The following is a 17948-nucleotide window of genomic DNA, read 5'->3' as shown; positions in this document are numbered from 1 at the left end:
GCAGCCAGGCAGTTTATATGCATAAAATGCCTGTGGATCACAGCAGTAATGGCTTCCTTTTATTCCTCTGGGCTGTCAAAGCCAATTTAGATCCAACCATAAAAATTGTACTTTATTATTATTATTTTTTAGATCGATTAGGGTTTTAGGTAAAAATCTGACATAATGTTACGACAGACAAGAAGGCAATTACACTGTAAAGAATTGCCCTGAATTTACTTACAGCACACACAAACAGACCCACATGTTAGTCCTGCCAATTTTGGGAAACATTCATTGGCATGATACATTCACTACTAGCCCCTTATCCTAACCTTAACTATCACAGCTACCCACATAACATAACCCCACCTAAGCCTAACCTAAACCTACTTCTAAGATTAACCCTAAAACCATGGCGTGACCCTGAACACCCCCTTTGGAATTGTGAGGATCTGCAGAATTGTCCTCACAATGATGGTACTGACTTAACACTTCTCTTTCTTCATTCATCCATAATTTCTGTGGTGTCCATCTGTTGCTTTCTTGCTTCCTACGGCTCTTTGAACAGTCTGACTCTTAATGCCTGATTTATTAGCTCATTAGAGCTGTACATGTGTGTGGCAATACTAAGGACACTTACATCATGTTTTAGATTTTTCCTTGGATGTTAGAGATGAATATTTTGCTTCAGTGGTTCAAAGCATAATAAATCAAGGAGAGCTGATGTGCTCTTATACTGTAATTCACCTTGGAACTCCAACACTGAGACATATAAATTCAGCAGTATTTTTTTAGATTATTGTCCAGTATGTTGAGAAATAAAAACCCTTTGCAGATCTTCTAGCATAATTCAAAGTAAACCCTTTCATCCTCTAAACATGCGTGTCTGTTTTTCATGAAGACAGTGGAGATGAAATGTCCAGTGACAGTCTGGGTCTGGCACGGCATGAGGGAGACTCTTCAGAAGAAGAGGCACAGATGCATGAATGTTTGACAAGATACAGCGAAATACAAAGGAGTCCTGCCATGTCTCATCTAGGAGATCCTTTTGCTCCTGAAGATGCAGGACAAGGAAACAGTTGGCAGTCTGATGAGCCAGAACAGCCACCAGAACCATCTATGGTAACATGTTTCCATATTTCCACAGGCGTTTGTTTCTTGGAGGGGGAGGCTTGGGCTAGAGAGCTGTAATAGTAACATGTGCATGTAACATTAACCTAGTTAATTTAAACTATAACTCAGTCTATTTGCACTCACTGGTAACCATTTTCAAAAGAAAATGCCAGCGGGGTAACAATTACAAAGTCACTGCTCTATTTCAAAGTGTCCAATAGCACAACAAAAACCCAAGCCATTTTTGACACACACATCCTTCCTGTTTTTGATTTCATGGTGTATACATCGCTAATATATCAGAATTTATTGACACACACAGAATGTCTTGTATAATTATAGCAGTGGCACAGCAAGCTCCTTGACTTGATGAAAGTGATACTTGATATTATTACACTAGTAATAAAATATTCAATTGCCAACAAATGAAAGAGAGAATTACAAATAGGCTGTAATAGTTAATTGCCAATATGCTTAAGTTTGTCTTAGAAATATCCCAAGGCCAAGTAATAAAAGGAATAAATGGGAAAGTTTTAAAGAGCCACATTACACTGGATATAATCTCTCCACAGATTTAGAAGACTTACAGTAAGCGACATGCAGCTTGATTGTAGCCAACCTGATCTATTAGATAATATTCATGTCACACTAATTACTTTACATTATTCATCTTTAGCACAGAAATACCTAAGGCTGTGTTGTTAAAGGTGCACACCACAGAGCTAAGAAAAAAGAAGCAGAGTGGATCGAAACGACTCAGCTTGAATAGTCCCAAATGGCCTATCAGCCATTTAATAGTATGAATTCTTTATACTGTGACAGAGGAATGAACTAAGAGGGGGTAATGCTTTGTTGAAAAGCTGGAGCAAAATGATGTTCATGATTGTAAAGATGGTGGTTATCTGTGGCCTCTGGACTTAAATCAAACTGCCCCTAATATGATTAGATACAGTAGAGTTTTTTCCCACCTTTCTCCCTCTTTGGGTCCGGCTTTGTCTCCTCTGTTGTCTTCCATGTACTGGACCTCTTATACTTTCTCTTTCTCTTTTTTCTTTAGGTCCTTTTTGTCTCTATCCCCTTCTTTTCTGCCCTTCCTCCTTTTTGGTTTGTGTTTACCATATATATTCTGTACCCTATGCTGCTGCAACCTTTTGTTATGAGAATACACTAGTCTACACAAACGCTGTTCCATTTTTTTTCTGACAGTATAACTTTGTTGAGTCTCTTTCCATTTTATAATTAGAGCTATATCAGTTGCCTGCCCTTTGCTATATTTTACATTCCAATGTATTATTGTAATATATTAACAGTAGAAAAACCAGTGCTGTGGATCTCTAAACAGTAGCATACTATATTAATTTAAAACAAGCAGAAACCTAATGCTGCTATCACATAATTCTGTCATATCAGTAGGAATTTTACTTCATTATTATAAGTTACCTACACTCCAAATAATAACCTAAACAACTGTTAGAAAGTAAAATAAGGTTCTACAAGATATGGCCTGGTGTCAAGGCCAAGCAGAGGAAACATGAAGACAAACATGGCCTTTGGCAGCCCTCTTAAACACTTTACTGTATTTTACTGTTAATAATACGGTCATTTTCTGTGTAAACACCAGACATCCGTACACTGGGTCATTCTCCATGCTTGCTCCTTCCTTGCCCTCAGCAACAATTATTCCCACATGCCTTAATCTCCTCTCAGCCCATCTGTAATGTCTTGCAATGCGATTGCTACCATGCTAATGCATCAGATCTAATCTTAACCAAACAGAGCTTCCTCATTTTATCCCTGTCTCACAGGAGGACACTTGCGTGGGACGAACAGCCAACCCATCACACTGTGCTGAAATGTTCTCACCAGCTTCAGGGGTTAATCGAAAATCAATTTATCAAATGGAAACTAAGGAAACAGGGAGAGAGGGGAATCATCTCCAGTGAAAGACAATGACTGGCTTATTAATTTGCATTTACACAGTTGAAAATGAAAAATATACATTTGAAAACTCTTATTTGTCACGATAAAAGTTATGTAGAATTTCAGTTTGGCCTTTGAACTGATTTTATTAGGATAGAAATGGAAGTCAAGCTGTGAGACCAATGCATTCCTTATTCCACTGTACTCTCTTCACTCTATTTTCATGTCTTTCTCTTGACTTCCCCAAACCACCCTCTCCTCAACCCCTCCATATCCTATTTCTTCTTTCCATTTCTTCCCTCCTCCCTTTATCCCTTTTATCATCCTCACGTAATCTGTCTTTCTGCCTCACTTCTTCCATGTTCCCTTTTACAACACTTATCCCCTTCATTTTTTCCCTGCATCTCTATGTGGTTCCCCCAGATGATCCACAGCCAGAGTCCAGGGTCTGGATCAGAGCAGCTCTGCGGTCGGGATGGGTTTACGCCTCTGGATTTGGACTTGAACTCAGGTCACTCTAACAAACACGAACACACACACACTGTGATCCACTGCACACATACCAAACTTTGCTGCATGATTCAGACCCAACAGGTAGACTAGAGAAGGAAAGTATTTTAAGGTGTATGTTTGTGTGTGTGAGTTTTGTTTTCTTCAAACTGTTCATGCTTTCCTACGTTCTACACCAGAAAGTGCTGTTGCTGTTTTTTGTGCTTCAAGAGATTAGATTGCGAAGATTACCCCTGTGTCCAACTTTTGCCTGGAGATATATTCCAATTTGCAAGTGTTATTCATATCACAAAGGCCTCATAATAGGATTTAGAACAAATATGTAAAAATGTAGAGCTTACAAGAGAGATGAAAATGAGTTTCAAACCCAGAGGAGCGCTGGCTGCTTGGTGGAAAACGAGAGATGAGGGACAACACCGATAATTTACTGCTGGTGGGTCCGAGGGGAGCTTTCCTGAGATGCCTTTTTATTGTTTGTGCTTATGTGTGTATGCCTTTTTCTGCACATGCATCTAAGCCTGTGTGGTCTTATTTTTTTTTTACTTACAGTATATTTAGACCCTCTGTTTTCTTAAACTGCGATCGAACATAGGCACCACATCCCTCCTGTTATGACTGTCCATATTTCATCAGTTCATAACAAAGACACACTCAGAGAAAATGCAGCCTTAACTTGCTGTTTCCAGTCCAGCTGAAAAGTGCAGATAATAATGCATGTATCCTTCACATGACACACAAAGTTCATTTTGATGTTACTTTTGAGAGGACTGTTGAAAGGTATATGTGCAGTGATATAAGCCTGTTTCCTTTACAACACTTCGGGAAACATGGTGTAATCAGTGATTCCACAGTAAAAATAGTTTTACGGAATTGTTGTCTTGTTTATTTTATAAATGTTCCCTGTATTTCCAACATATATGAAAATGATAATAGAATTAAAAAATATATACAGTAAAATAAATGATATGCCCAAAATTTAAATAACAGGAAAATCCTGTTAGAGTTAAAACTCTTCAGTTATTAATTTTTTTCCAGTTTGACAAACCCATTCATGGGGAAACTTACTGTGCATCTGTAATACATATTAAACCAAGTAAGGCTAGGTCGATATATTTCATAATAATAAAAAATTGTGCAAACCATGATGAAGGTTAGTATTGAATTCAGTGTCTACCACCGTACATTTAATATCTAACAAAGCCACTAGAAACAGCCCTGTATGCTGTCTTTGTACCTCCCTGGGACAAAATGACTTTAACAGCTCTCAAGTTTTTCATGTCAAATGAAGAATGGGCTTTTGTGAAGCTAAAACGAATGCTTATTAAAATTACTTTATATTTTAAATTACAGGAAATTACTATATTTTTAGATGGTTATTTTCCATAACTTTGTGGTAATTTTCTAGTGACCCAGTGTCAGGTCCGCTCGGCGCGACCTGCCTCTCTTCCGCCTTTCTCTCCTCTGTTCTCTCGACCTGCCTCACTTTTTCTTTTCTCTCTCCTACTCTTTTTGTGGGATCCGCGCCTCAGCTGTTTTGCTTTATGTAATTAGTGACTCGTGGGTTGTCGCGCACAGCTGAGGCGCGTTAGCTGATTGACTCCCTCCTTATTTATACCTCTGGCAGACGGTCCGCCGTTGCCGGAGCATTGCTTACCCAAAGTACGTGACTTAGTGACTGTAACGTGCATACTCCGTAATAGCCCTATAGTTGGGGTATGCATCAGACGTATGCTGTTTTCCACGCTGACAGTTCCTGTGCTGTGGACCGCCTTGTTTGGTTTTTTTGTCCATGTGGTTAACTAGATGTTCTTTTTTTGTTATCCACGCTGACAGTTCCTGTGCTGTGGATTGCATTTTTGTACGTTGGTTTTTGCCCCTCTGTTTTCACATTACGTGTTTTTTTGACTTCCACGCTGACAGTCCCTGTGCAGTGGAATTCATTACGTTCGCTATTATTTTTCACCTGTCTGTCCTCATCCTCCTGCTCTCCTGGTCTCTGCCGTCAGCCCATCTACTCACCTGTTCGTCCTGGTCTTCGTCACCATCCCTGCCCTACTTTGCTGTTGTATGTACATGGACCCTGTTATGTTGTCACTTCGTGTTTATTGTTCCATTAAAACCTCCCTTCCTTTTACTAGCACCTGGGTTAGCACACTTGAGTCCAACCTGCAACTGGGGATTCAGTGTCTTGCTCACTTCAATGGACTAAACCGTAACACCCAGCTGCCAGAATATTACAGTTTTTTAGATGGTCTTAGACTTGTATAACACTTTTCTATGCATTGCAGCACACTCAAAGCACTTTCACACTATTTGGCTATTCGCCCATTTGCACTCCCACATTCACACACCAGGAGCAACTGGGGATTCAGTGTCTTGCTCACTTCAATGTGACTGGACAAGCTGGGAATTGAACCTCTAATATTCTAGTTAGGAGACAATGCGCTCTACCTCCTGAACCAGAGCTGCCCCGGTTTTTCTTTGCAGTGTACTGTCCAGAAAATACTGGAAAAATGTATTTTACAATATACACAGACTTTATTGCTGTACAGTTTTGTGGGGAGTTTTTGGTACTGTAGCTATTTATGTTGCTTTTGCTATATTTTACCTTATATTTATTTTATCCCTATACTTTGCCTGCAAGAGAATGCATAGATATTAAATTCCTTGGTTTTTGATTATTTTTTCCTCCTACTACACCAGACAAATGCTGGTGTAACAAGATGGTTTAAAAACTTCTCACATTAAATGGTCTGGTAGACCAAGCTGTAGCCACTGAGGAAAGTGTCTCCAAGGTATATGATACATGTCCTGTGTGTGGCCACAGCATTTTTTTAACACTAATGATTTGTAAACTGGCCATGTCTGCGAACTGCTCAGACTGCCCAACAAGACATGTGGAAGTCTAACCTACACCTCCAAATAATATTCAGATGGATTCAGATGCAACAACTGATCCATCCACATGTGCTCTTCTCCACAGCTGTTGAATCACATGCATTTTAAACAGTGGTTACTGATTTAAGTCAGCAAGGATTTCTAATTCATCCTTTTTTGAGTATGTAAATTGCTTCCACCCAGAGTGATCCCATCAACCTTTCCCTTCGTCAAGCCTTAAAACCCAGCTTTTCACCATTTCATCGTCAAGCCTTTGTTAAATGCATGAGGTTGACAGTGAGAGATTCCCACAAGGGCACCACTCCTCACACCACACAGCCAGCTGCTCATCAAACCCTGCACTGTTTCTACCACCATCGTTAAATCTCCAAAGTTAATGAGAGAGAAAGGTTAGCGAGGAGGAATATCACCTTGACATCACTCCACACTCATTTATGTCCCTCCATCTGTCTCCTCTGTTTTTCTCTCAGGCAGGGCTTAGATCCAACAGGTTTTATATGTCTCCTGCTCTACCTTTCCACCTCTTGCCTTCCCCTTTCTCTCCTTCTCACCCGGTCAGACAGAAAATTAGGTTGTTAATGTGCACTTTCTGTCTCCAGTGCATCCAGTCAAACAGAAAGAGAGAGACACCGATAGCCAGACAGGAGCTGGCTACAGGGAAACCTACAGTATATAGAGACAGAGAGAGAACTGAAACAGGCAGCTGTATGGAGATAGCAGCAATAAGATATGCAGCAAAGCATGCAAGTGAATGAAAAAACAGGCAGAAAGACGTAGATGAGTACACAGCCACCCTAAAAGATAAAAGGCAAGAAGAACAAATGACAGCTTGACAGAGTTCCAGTGAAATCTTTGTGCATTTTAAATCATTGTTGTTTTCCTAAAGAGCTTCCACCCTCTCCATTTTAGTGAGTTTAGAAGCTGACTGCCTGAGGCCTCTCCACCCTCCCTCCTGTCATTCGCTGCTGATTTAGACTGGTTAATAGATTCTCCATCCAGTCAATAGTATTAATTGATTGGCTAGGAAAGAAAGAGGAAAAGAGCAGTAGCTGCATTGCAGCTGTGAACAAGCTTGTTTAGCAATATTGGTTTAGTACAGATGCTGCTGCTCAGTGCACAAATTGATTACTGCATCAAAGGTAATTTACTCAGTTCTGTATATTTATTAGCATTAATATGCTAATAGCTTCTGCATAAAGTTCTAAACCTCTTCGCAGCCATGTTTCTCTTTTCATTGCAGCTATATTGAATGAACATACTGTGGATTTTCTGAAAGCCTTTACATTGTACAGAGGAGCTGACTTGTGTGACTAGATGCCGAAAACATATACTTGTATGATCAGAATTGAAAGTTTATTCCTTTTGTTGGATCTAGACCAACACACACAGTGTTGGCTTTAGATAGCAAGGCAAATGCATTACTGTTTTCATTTGCTGGCTATACATCCGACTGATAGCAGCATGACAATGCATGATTTGTATCTCTGGATTCATTTATTTTGTATCCAGGTATTCCGGATGTTTTTTTCTGGGCATGTAAAGGGCAATAACAGACTTTTAAAGTGGATAGAGTTATGAGCTGCTTTTGAAACAAGGCCAGAAACTAGAAGAGACACCGATGGGATATAAAGCAGTACTATGCGATAGTACAAATATTGACATGTGATTTTTTTTTTCTGGACATTTATGTATGGCTGTGCTTTGTGGGTTTCTCAGCTCCAATTTGGGATGCCACATTTCTTACTCTCTAGTCTCTTGCTCTTTTAGGGCCTGAGGTAAACGAGCCGAGCAGCAGCCTCAGTGCCTACGGTGAAGAACACCTGGTTTTCAGAATGATGAAGGACAAGCACATGCAGCCAACTGGAATTCAGAATCACTCAACCACACCCACTAGGAGGGGAGAAGTCTCAGCCAATGAAACAGGAACATCTGGTAAATTTATGCGTGTATGCTCACATTCATGTCTATGTGTATTTTGTTTGTGCGTCTCTGTGAACACTATAGGCACACTGAGCTTTGTGTTTGACTTATTTACTCTCATACACACAGCACTCCATGCGCAATTAATACACCTAATTTCTGTGTAGCCTCACTTTCTTGGCACAGAGTTTCAGGTTTCTTACATAGATTATACTGTATATACAAACACATCATATACACACACACACTGTACACATGTAAGTACAGGATTGAGAGTCGGTTCAGGAATATGTCTTTTCATCTCTTCCCTCGCTCAGAAACACTGCAGCAATGTATTTATGCTGTTACACACCCACACATACACAAACATAGAAACCTGAAAGACTTAACGCTAATCTGTTTTTACTCTGTGATGTATCTAATACCTCCCTCCTCTCTCCTGCCTCACACAGAACAGCTATTTGAATATGACCACTTTATTCCTTCATAGCCCTGCTGTTTTTAATTCTCTTCATTAACCTTGCCCATTCTTTCTCTCCACTTCCACAAACGTTTACCCACTTATGATATTTTTAGGATCCTAAAGAAAACCACAGATAATGTTTATTCCTCTTTTTACACTATTCAGTCATAATTTTCCCGAAACGCAAACAGTTTGAAGGATTGAGGCCTCAGCTTGGCAGATAAAACAGTGACCTCAAAGCACCAGTTCTGTTAACCATGGAATGACTCAAATTACTTTAATATTTTATGGTTAACAATTAATTATTCATCATTTATAAATCACATTATCAGCCAAATTATTAACCTTAAGCCTTACACTCAGAAGGAAAAGAGAAGGAGCAGAACTGAATATTATGCTTTTTATTAATAGGAATAATCAGGAAAAAGTATCAAATGGCTACTGAATGCAGTTAAACTGGCAAGAAATGATAAGACAGAACACAGAATAAATTGATTGGATGAATATTGGATAGTTTGATTAATTTGACCTGATAAACTTTCCTAATGATTATGGTGATATGGGGAGTACGGATTCTTAATTTAAAAAATTGTCAGTTACAAAAAGAAAAGAATTGTGGAAATGTGGTTAATGGGATTTTTGCCTGAATCAGAATTTAAACAGCACCAGCTTGGTTTAGAGAAGTGGACTGGTCTTGCGTGTTCTGGAGTGTAGTCAGATCACGGCTGAGGATGGATTAGGCCCCGGGAGGTTCAGTTGGTTCAGCTCAGTCTGTGTTCCAGAGTCTCTTGTGAAGGCCTGGCCCGAAGAGTCCTCATCGTCGCTTCGGGGATCATCCGGCAGGGCCGTTTGAGAATAAGAGCTTGAAATGGTTCCAGTTTGCTCTGAGCAGGCCTGTTCACAGACAGCTGATGTTGTGCTGGAAACGCAGATGAGGAGCTGGGACGCAAATGAACAATTGTCTAAAAATACTACAAAGATGGAAAACAGTTCTAAGTATAAATTTGATCGGACAGGGCTTAACTGGGGAGAAAAAAAGGAAAGAAAAGGGAAATTGAAGAAAAAGCTTGCGCACAAAGTAATTTGGAAAATCAGAACAGAATCGAGGGACAATGCCCTGGAGTGGCAGACAAAACGAAACTTTTGGCATGGAAATTTAATTAGAGGTTCTGCATCTTTTGGTTTTAAAAATGCTTTCTGCCCTTGTGTGCGGTGTGAGACAAAGCAGTGTCAGGGCCTTTTTAAAGGACAGTGGCCAAAAAAGGGGCTGGAGCATGTCTGGGTGCTCTGGTGTCAGGCACAACAAATTAAAGAATCCAGCTGGGGGCGTAATTATCAGACTGACTGGTTCCTTCTCACCATAATCTTGATATGACAGCATACAAAATAATAACGCATATCCAATAATTCTTAAGAAAGAAAAATAGTTACTCAATAGTGGGATACATCAACATACGTAAACATAAGTAAACATGTACAGTTCTTTAATTACCTAATAAATGCATAAACGTGCCTGTCTAAAGTAGAGTGGTTAGAGATGGCTAAGATGTTCAGTGTGCAGGGATTATTGAAGAATGCAAAGCAAGAAAGATTTGGCTACATTCTAAAGGTTCTATGTTAACACCGAATCAACACAGCTAACAAGTGAGGTTCAAGAAGTCTAACTACACGGTTAAAATATTTAACTGTAGGCTAATTCAAGTGAAACACCAGAGATAAACATTTCATATTGTAAGCTTTAATCACCAGTTGCTGTATTCAAATCTGGGGCAATAAAATATTACTGATGTCTTCATGTCAGTCAAGAGCCTACATTCATCTAAGACAACATCATTTTAACACTTTAGTAGTCTTCAAAGGTCACTGGATAGGCTACTTGGGTCAAACACAACATACTTTTGTCCTTTGGTGGCAGCATTGAGCCATGCAGGGACTTCCTAAATGAGGCTCAGAGACAGATGCAATGTCATAGATTAACTATTGGGCTTCTGAACAAGATATAAAGATGTGGTTTCAGTAATAATGATACCATCTTCCCATCTTCTCTTGAACAGATTTAATAACATGAGTTAATACTGGTATCATTTATTCACTGTATTATAAGAATGTCCATAAGTTCACTTGTAAGTTTGTGTGTATGGAAGAGTAGGTTTAGTCTTTTCTGAGTATGTGAGCAGGTAACCTGGCCATAAACCAGAGGAGCCTTTGCACAAAATAGGGTTGTTTGGCCCCACAGTGGATTTGTACGTGATGTTACAACCAGCTGTCTTGGAATTATTGAGTGATGACTCTCTTTTCAGTCTCTTATCTAAGAATGGGTTTTCAGCCGTCCCTGGTAGGCTAGTGGTTAAGGCGAAGCGCTCTTGCCGTTGCGGCTCGGGTTCGATTCAGGATTGCATCACGAAGGGCATCCAGTGTAAAACACGTGCCAAATGTCAACATGCGAGTCGTTAGTGTGACGATTTGCTGTGGTGACCCCTAAATGGGAAAAGCTGAAAGTGACTTTCTATCTAAGAATGGGTTTCCAGTTGGTTGGTGGCATTGGTGAGTGTTTGTTCAGAGGACTCCTTCTCCTCTGAAGTAGTCAAAGTTTTAGTGTGATGGTAAACAGCTCTCGTCTCCTGCTAGGTGCCAAAGTGTCCCCACATCCTATCTGATGTGAACCAGGTTTATTGTCAGGACAGAGGTCCTGTATATTCTGCAGGCTGTGAGAGAAAGTGAAAGAATAGAGAGGATGTTCTGTGGTTTTAAGCACATCTGGAGGAGCAGAACCCTCTGTCCCAGTCCTGTGAAGGTTTGCCAATCTGCTGTCAGGTTCGTTACATCTTGAAAGCAGGTGTGCACTTGTAAAACCATTCAGGAGCTGTAACCCTTTTCAGTATATTTAATTATAGCATCAGAAGGATACTTGAGTGCTCAACATGTTTTCAGTCTTTTTAATTCCACAAGGGAACCTAAGCGCAGACGTCTCTCCAAGAAGTGTCTCATTGTGCTGTCTCTTGTCAATGTGCCGCTCCAGTGTGCTGTCTGACAGCGCACTGAAAAAGGCTGCTCACCCAAACATCTGTGCTTTGGCTCCCTTGTGCCATTAATGTCTTGAAATAGTGTTGTGATAATGAGCATATTTGTGAATGGGGAAGTCCACACCATTTGGTTTACCCTTTAAAAAATACTTCATTTTAAAACTTCATTTTAGGTAGGATGGTCCAAAGCATTTGTGTTGCATAGATCAGAGTTCTGCCTGACATTATAATGTGTCACATGAAAAAGATGCATGTTACTGATTACATCTTAATTTACTTTTAATCACTTTTATTGTCCAAGTATGTTTCACAAACACAAGAGATGTCTTCAGTACAGAACCGAGGCAGCCATCTGCAGCGCCAACTCACACACACACAGATGGTGGCACTGTCCCTGCAAGGTGCTGACCTGGCCATTGGGAGCAACTCAGGGTTCAGTGTCTTACCCAAGGACACTTCGACATGTGGACTGGAGAGAATGGGAATCAAACCGCCAACCTTCTGATTAGGGGACGGCTGCTCTATCTCCTGATCCGCAGCCACTCCAGCATAATATAACCTGAAACTCTTGAGGGACATCAGACTTGAATCTTTCTCACATCTTGCATTCAATATATTTTAAATCTGGGGGCTTATCGGTAACAGAAACCTTGATTTGTCTATATATCTGCTTTGAAATTGAAACAAATATGTATTTATGTACTGCACATGTGTTAGCAGCACTGCACTGTGCAGGCATCATCACCCATGTTGCTTTGTTTGACAGTGCAGGTGGTTGTAAAGCACTAAGTGGAGGTTCAGTGCCAGTTGAAAGACAGAGCCAAGCGCTGAGATACGAAGGTGGGAGGGACAGTTAAGGAGACAATGGAAGATTGAAGGAATGAAAGACTTGACATTTGAGCTGAAATTGGTTAGACAGCACACAGTATGAGGAATTTGTGTACCACACACATACACACCCATACCATCATAGCTTCTCAATGGGGGCTTCAATGTAATTTTCAGTGAGCAGGTGGGGATGGATGTTCAATGTGATTCAATTTGATGTGGCTCGCAGTGAAGTGGGATGACGCACCACTCGTTCTACTGACTGTTGCAGTGGTTTCTCTGCCTCTCACCCTCTCTCTGCATTACAAGCCGCATAACCCCTCCCTTTCTTCCTCTTACGTTCTCCTGTCTGCACTCAGCTTTTGTAGCTGTTTTCATAAGATGAACTTCAGTGTTCATTGTTACATCCATCCATCTGTGCTTCTGTGCACTGATACATTTATCCAGGTATCTCTTTATATATATAGTATCGCTGGCAAGTCCACACTACCTCTGTCTCACCCTTGAAGTACAACCTCAAGTCCTCTCCCTGCATTTCTCTTTCCCGCCCTCTCTCATCCTCATTCTCTCTGCCTGTCTGTCTCATCCCATGCTGGGCTTAGAGTTGGGTCCACAGCTTCGTCCGTTGTCCCGGGCAGCCCAAGAGATAATGGAGATCTGTAGTGTGGATCAAGCAGGGTGTGAGGACCCTGACCTGGACGCTGATGCAACTGTGCACACACTTCGTGGTCTGGAGCAGGAACTCAGGCAAATGGCAAAAGGTGAAGACATGTAAATAAGTCATGCATCTATGATCATCATGTAACTCATTTTGATTATGATTACCAAACAAAGATATACTGATGTCAATCACAGTGATGTTAGATGAGATATGAGCTGTTGATGGTGATGATGGCTTTAAAATAAGGTCATAAGCAATACCCTCCCTTAATGTCTGCTTCAGAAATAGGAACGCAGTCTTCAGTACTTCTTATGGTAGACAGTGGAGGTCAAGATCAACATGGGAATCAGCGTTTAACACGGTGGGTAATGCGCGCACACACACACACACACACGTACTTCTATCTTTGTGAGAATGCTCATTGACATAATACATTCCCTAGCCCCTTACCCTAACCTTAGCCATCAGAACCAAATGCCTAACTACAACCCTTACCCTAACACCTAGCCTAGACCCAATTCTAACCTGAGCCATAAAACCAAGTCTTAACTCTCAAAAGGGTGTTTCAGAAAGTGAGGACTAGCCAAAATGTCCTCACTTTCCAAAAATGTTTTCACTCTGTATACTTTTTTGGTCCTCACTATGTAACATGTACAAGAACACACACACTCGCATGCACACTAAACCCACTCCCTCATAACAGTTGTGGTTGCTCAGGGCACACAGTGTACATAACCTCATCCTCAAGGGTGAACTCAAATCCACTGTTATTAGACCTGGGAAGGTTTCTAAATCAGAGTCTACCCATGTACTTGCCCCATAGAACTAAAAGGTACTAGCTGCAGCTCAGGTAGCTGCTAAAATTTCCTCTCCAATTTGACATCCTGAATGGCAAGCATGCCCTTTTTCTCAGTGAGAATCTGAGTGTAGCCTTGTGACCTGCTGTTTTCATACTCTTGTCTGTGTCTGTTCACCATGATCAGCATGTAATCCATTGCTTTCTTGCCCCTTACACTCCTCTGCCACTCCAGTGGTCACAATGGGGGGGTAATCCTTCCTTTTTTTGTGCTCCATCAATGCCTCTCCTTTTCAGATATGTGGAGTGTGTAATGGATCGTTAGCCAGCAGAACGACTTTATCTTTAACAGCATGTTGGGTATTGGGTCTTAATGTGCTTCTTAATGTGTGTATGTGTGTGAGACAGAAAGAGAGAGGGTGTGTGTGTGTGTGTGTATCAGAAACTGAGTGTGTTTCTGTGTTGTTGATGTTTTGAGTGTGTGTGTGTAGTGGGCATAATCTGTGCCAGAGGCCCTGTGCTGAGCAGAGCACTGTGAATATCACATTGAGACGTGTAATAACCAGATTAGCACATACTACACAGAGGGCTCCCAAAACGGCTTCTTACATCCTACAAACACACACACACGCACTGATACACACACATACTGTAGACACACACACACACACACAGATGCACTTAAAAGTAATTTGGGATAGCTGTATGTGTTATCATCTTCTGTTTCTCAACATCCGACCCTGTAGTTCCACCTTCACCTTCATCTTAATGTCACATTTCTTTTCATAATGCAGTTTTTTTGGTCATTGTACAAATCCATCCATTATTTATTCCTCTCAACTTATAGAGGGCCACAGGGGCCTGGTGCCAGTCCCAGCTGACACTGGGCAAGAGGTGGTGTACACCATGAACAAGTCTCCAGTCTATCACAGGGCTTATTAAGGGTACATCTCTTGTCTCTTATAAGTGCTAACCCCTGCACTGCTGTGCCACTCCCATTTAGGAAAATATTCAACTCAGAAAATGTATTTTCGAAACAGATCCTCTATTTTGCTATCCCATGCAAAGCCTAGCTTGTATAGGCATTCAGTTGTTTTCAGTTTTACTCTCTAAATGCAATGTTTAATTCAAAAACTGCTCCAAAAGCACAGTATAGGTTCCTGGTACCAACCTAATGTCAGCTACCAGATTCTCACAGAGGCACCGTTGTTATTTACAACACAGATGTTATTTTAGACTGTTGAGCAGTGGCTGCAGATGCATTACAAAGTAGATGTATGATGATGGGGTTCAACTATAAAGTAGTGTCTTCTGCTTACCACAGAATAACAGTGTAATCTGAAAAAACTTGTGGGTTTATAATTCAGTCCTGTATATAACCATAAAATATACATTTATTTTGATGAATGTAGCAAAAATAGGATGTGTACATTTTGAAGTACACGCACACAACACACGAGTGACTACTGTGACACAGCGTATTATGTCTACTATGACCTAGCTTATGTTTACCTCGTATCCACACAACTATTCATCGTCTGTTTTCAGTCTGACTCAACAGCTTCCAGCTGCCTGGATGTGCTTTAGTGTTTGCCTCACTCTGTTGGCTGTCTTTCATCTAACCTTGTGAGTGCACATTTGTAGTATGACATTAATATTTGGGGGAAAAAAATTGGCATTGCATCTCTCTCACACTTTTTACACATTACAGGACTTGCAGTAGCCTCACAGGAAGCATTCAGTTGGTTTTAAAAAGCTCAAGTAAGACATCTCAGACTCACCATTATTTGCTGAAAGATCGAGGGTATATTTACACCTTAATCTGTGTTTGCCTGCTTGATATTGTAATACTCAGAATGCATGCATATACTGACATTTAGCACTGTAGTTCTTAAGGATTTTGGCTCACTTCCTGTAAAGTCAGAATGTCAGCTTCTGCTCTCATGCTAGTGGTTACACTCAGGACTAGGAGTCCATACACAGAGTAGCAGCACAACTTTGGTTTGAAGGAGGTCTCAGCGGGTACAAAATCTGCATGGATTTGACATTGTTTTTACAGTAGCTGATGAGACAAATAATGAGAGGGAATACTGCAAGTGAATTCAACCTAAAGAGGTACATATTAGTATAAGGCACTTTAGTGCTGGATTCAGATTTCATATAATAATATGAAACCCCCAGCAGCTGTGTTGAGCATTGCAGATGTGAATCACAACTGCAATTTCAGATGAAATATTTGACACATCAGATGGATGTGATTATATTTACAAAAGGCTTAATATGTAGAATGAGTGCTGTGCAGGATGTTCTGCCTTTGACTGGTGGATTTGGTTTTGCAGGGGCAGAGTCAGTGAGGAACAACAAGAAGAGGAGGAGGCCACACAGAGAGACCGGCAGAGTGTCCTCTTACTACCCTGAGACATACAGTACATACACAGAGACATAAACTCACATACTGTGGATTGTTGACATGCACACAAAAAGTAGTTTTTAACTAATGTTTATGGCTCTGAATAAAGCAAACAAAAACACAGTGAATATAATTTAGATTGTGTTTATGTGAGGTTGGTGCAGATTCCCCTTTAACACTACATCTGCAGGGAACTCTTGTTGTGTAAATCATTGAAAATATAAATGTATTGGTTTGAAAAACATTGCTGGAAACCAATTAAATGCTGTTTTTGTTAGTTATAATTAGTCTCTTTTGTATGTGTCCATGTTTTCTGTGCACTGTATTTATAGACAGGCAACAAATTAAAGTGTCTTTGGAAGGTGTTGGGCCACCGTAACAGCTTCAGTGCACCTTTGTCATTGATTCTACAAGTCTCTGGACTCTACTGGAGGGATTAGCACCATTGTCCAAAAGATATTCTGTCATGTGGTGTTTTGATGATGGTGGTAGAGACTCTGTCTAACATGTTGCTCCAAAATCTCTCATTGGTGATCAACTGGGTTGAGATCTGGTGACTGTGAAGGTCATAGCATATGATTCACATCATGTTCATACTCATCCCCAACCATTCAGTGACCCCTCGTGCTCAGTGGGGGCACTGCCATCCTGGAAGAGACCACTCATTTATTCTGGTTTTTCCTTTAGCTTGTCACCCATCTGTACAGTATGTTGCTCATATGAAAAGTAGCTGTGACACACACATGCTTGTGGATGGATTAGCTGACAGTAGCTGAAACTACAAAACAAAAGATGAGACAGGCAAAGGATGAGCGCAGGAGGCGAGCTGACGGGAAGAAAAATGGTGACTTTGGTTTAATTCCCACCAGGACTTTGCTTGGATCCCTTTGATTGTGTACTTGTCAATGTGTGTATGTGTGTGTGTGTTTGACATGTGAGTTGAGGGGCAGACATTGAGGAACATTTGGCTGCAGTGCCAATTTTACCTACAGGGGTTAGGGAGAACATTTTTCTCTGTTGTCATCACCTTGTTTCTTAATAAGGTTAATATAGCATTGGATCAGATCAGACTGTCTAAACCACCACACACACATTCACACACACTGAGGAGGCTGCTGCAAGTGATAAATTATGTTTGTAAGGGAGGGAATGAGGAACTGTGCCAATGGCTTCTGCTGCCATCTTTGAGCAGGAGTGGGGGAGGATAAACAACAGCCACTGGAACTGGTTTGTCGCCTCTGTGGTGAACGAGTACATGTACTGTTCGTGTGAGAGTGTGTTTTCTCTGTGTTCTGCTGTTTTGCATTATTTCCCACAGCTAGTCGTAATCTATCATCCTGTAGTTGCCACTGTCCTCAGCTGAGTTTACAATCCACCATCCTCTACTTTGTCTCCAGCCCATTTGTATGTGTGGATCATGACAA

The 17948-nt window shown here is 40.8% G+C and overlaps 1 protein-coding gene across 3 annotated transcripts in view; it reads left to right on the top strand.

Annotated features, from left to right (window-relative positions):
- Window positions 1–16901, top strand: part of zbbx (zinc finger, B-box domain containing) — a 53537-nt gene extending 36636 nt beyond the window's left edge. For 2 of the 3 annotated variants that reach the window (XM_020600455.1, XM_020600454.1), the window contains exons 16-21: window positions 884–1104; window positions 3439–3526; window positions 8191–8355; window positions 13260–13418; window positions 13601–13679; window positions 16454–16901. In XM_020600455.1, the coding sequence (XP_020456111.1) occupies window positions 884–1104; window positions 3439–3526; window positions 8191–8355; window positions 13260–13418; window positions 13601–13679; window positions 16454–16532 (791 nt within the window). In that variant the 3' untranslated portion in view covers window positions 16533–16901. The remainder of the gene's footprint in view (window positions 1–883; window positions 1105–3438; window positions 3527–8190; window positions 8356–13259; window positions 13419–13600; window positions 13680–16453) is intronic. The other variant, XM_020600456.1, reaches the window with a different exon arrangement.
- The last annotated feature ends 1047 nt before the right edge of the window (window positions 16902–17948 follow it).

The sequence above is a fragment of the Monopterus albus genome, unplaced genomic scaffold (assembly GCF_001952655.1).
Source record: "Monopterus albus unplaced genomic scaffold, M_albus_1.0 scaffold46.1, whole genome shotgun sequence".
Lineage (NCBI taxonomy): Eukaryota > Metazoa > Chordata > Actinopteri > Synbranchiformes > Synbranchidae > Monopterus > Monopterus albus.
This window is presented reverse-complemented; position numbering and strand designations above follow the sequence as displayed.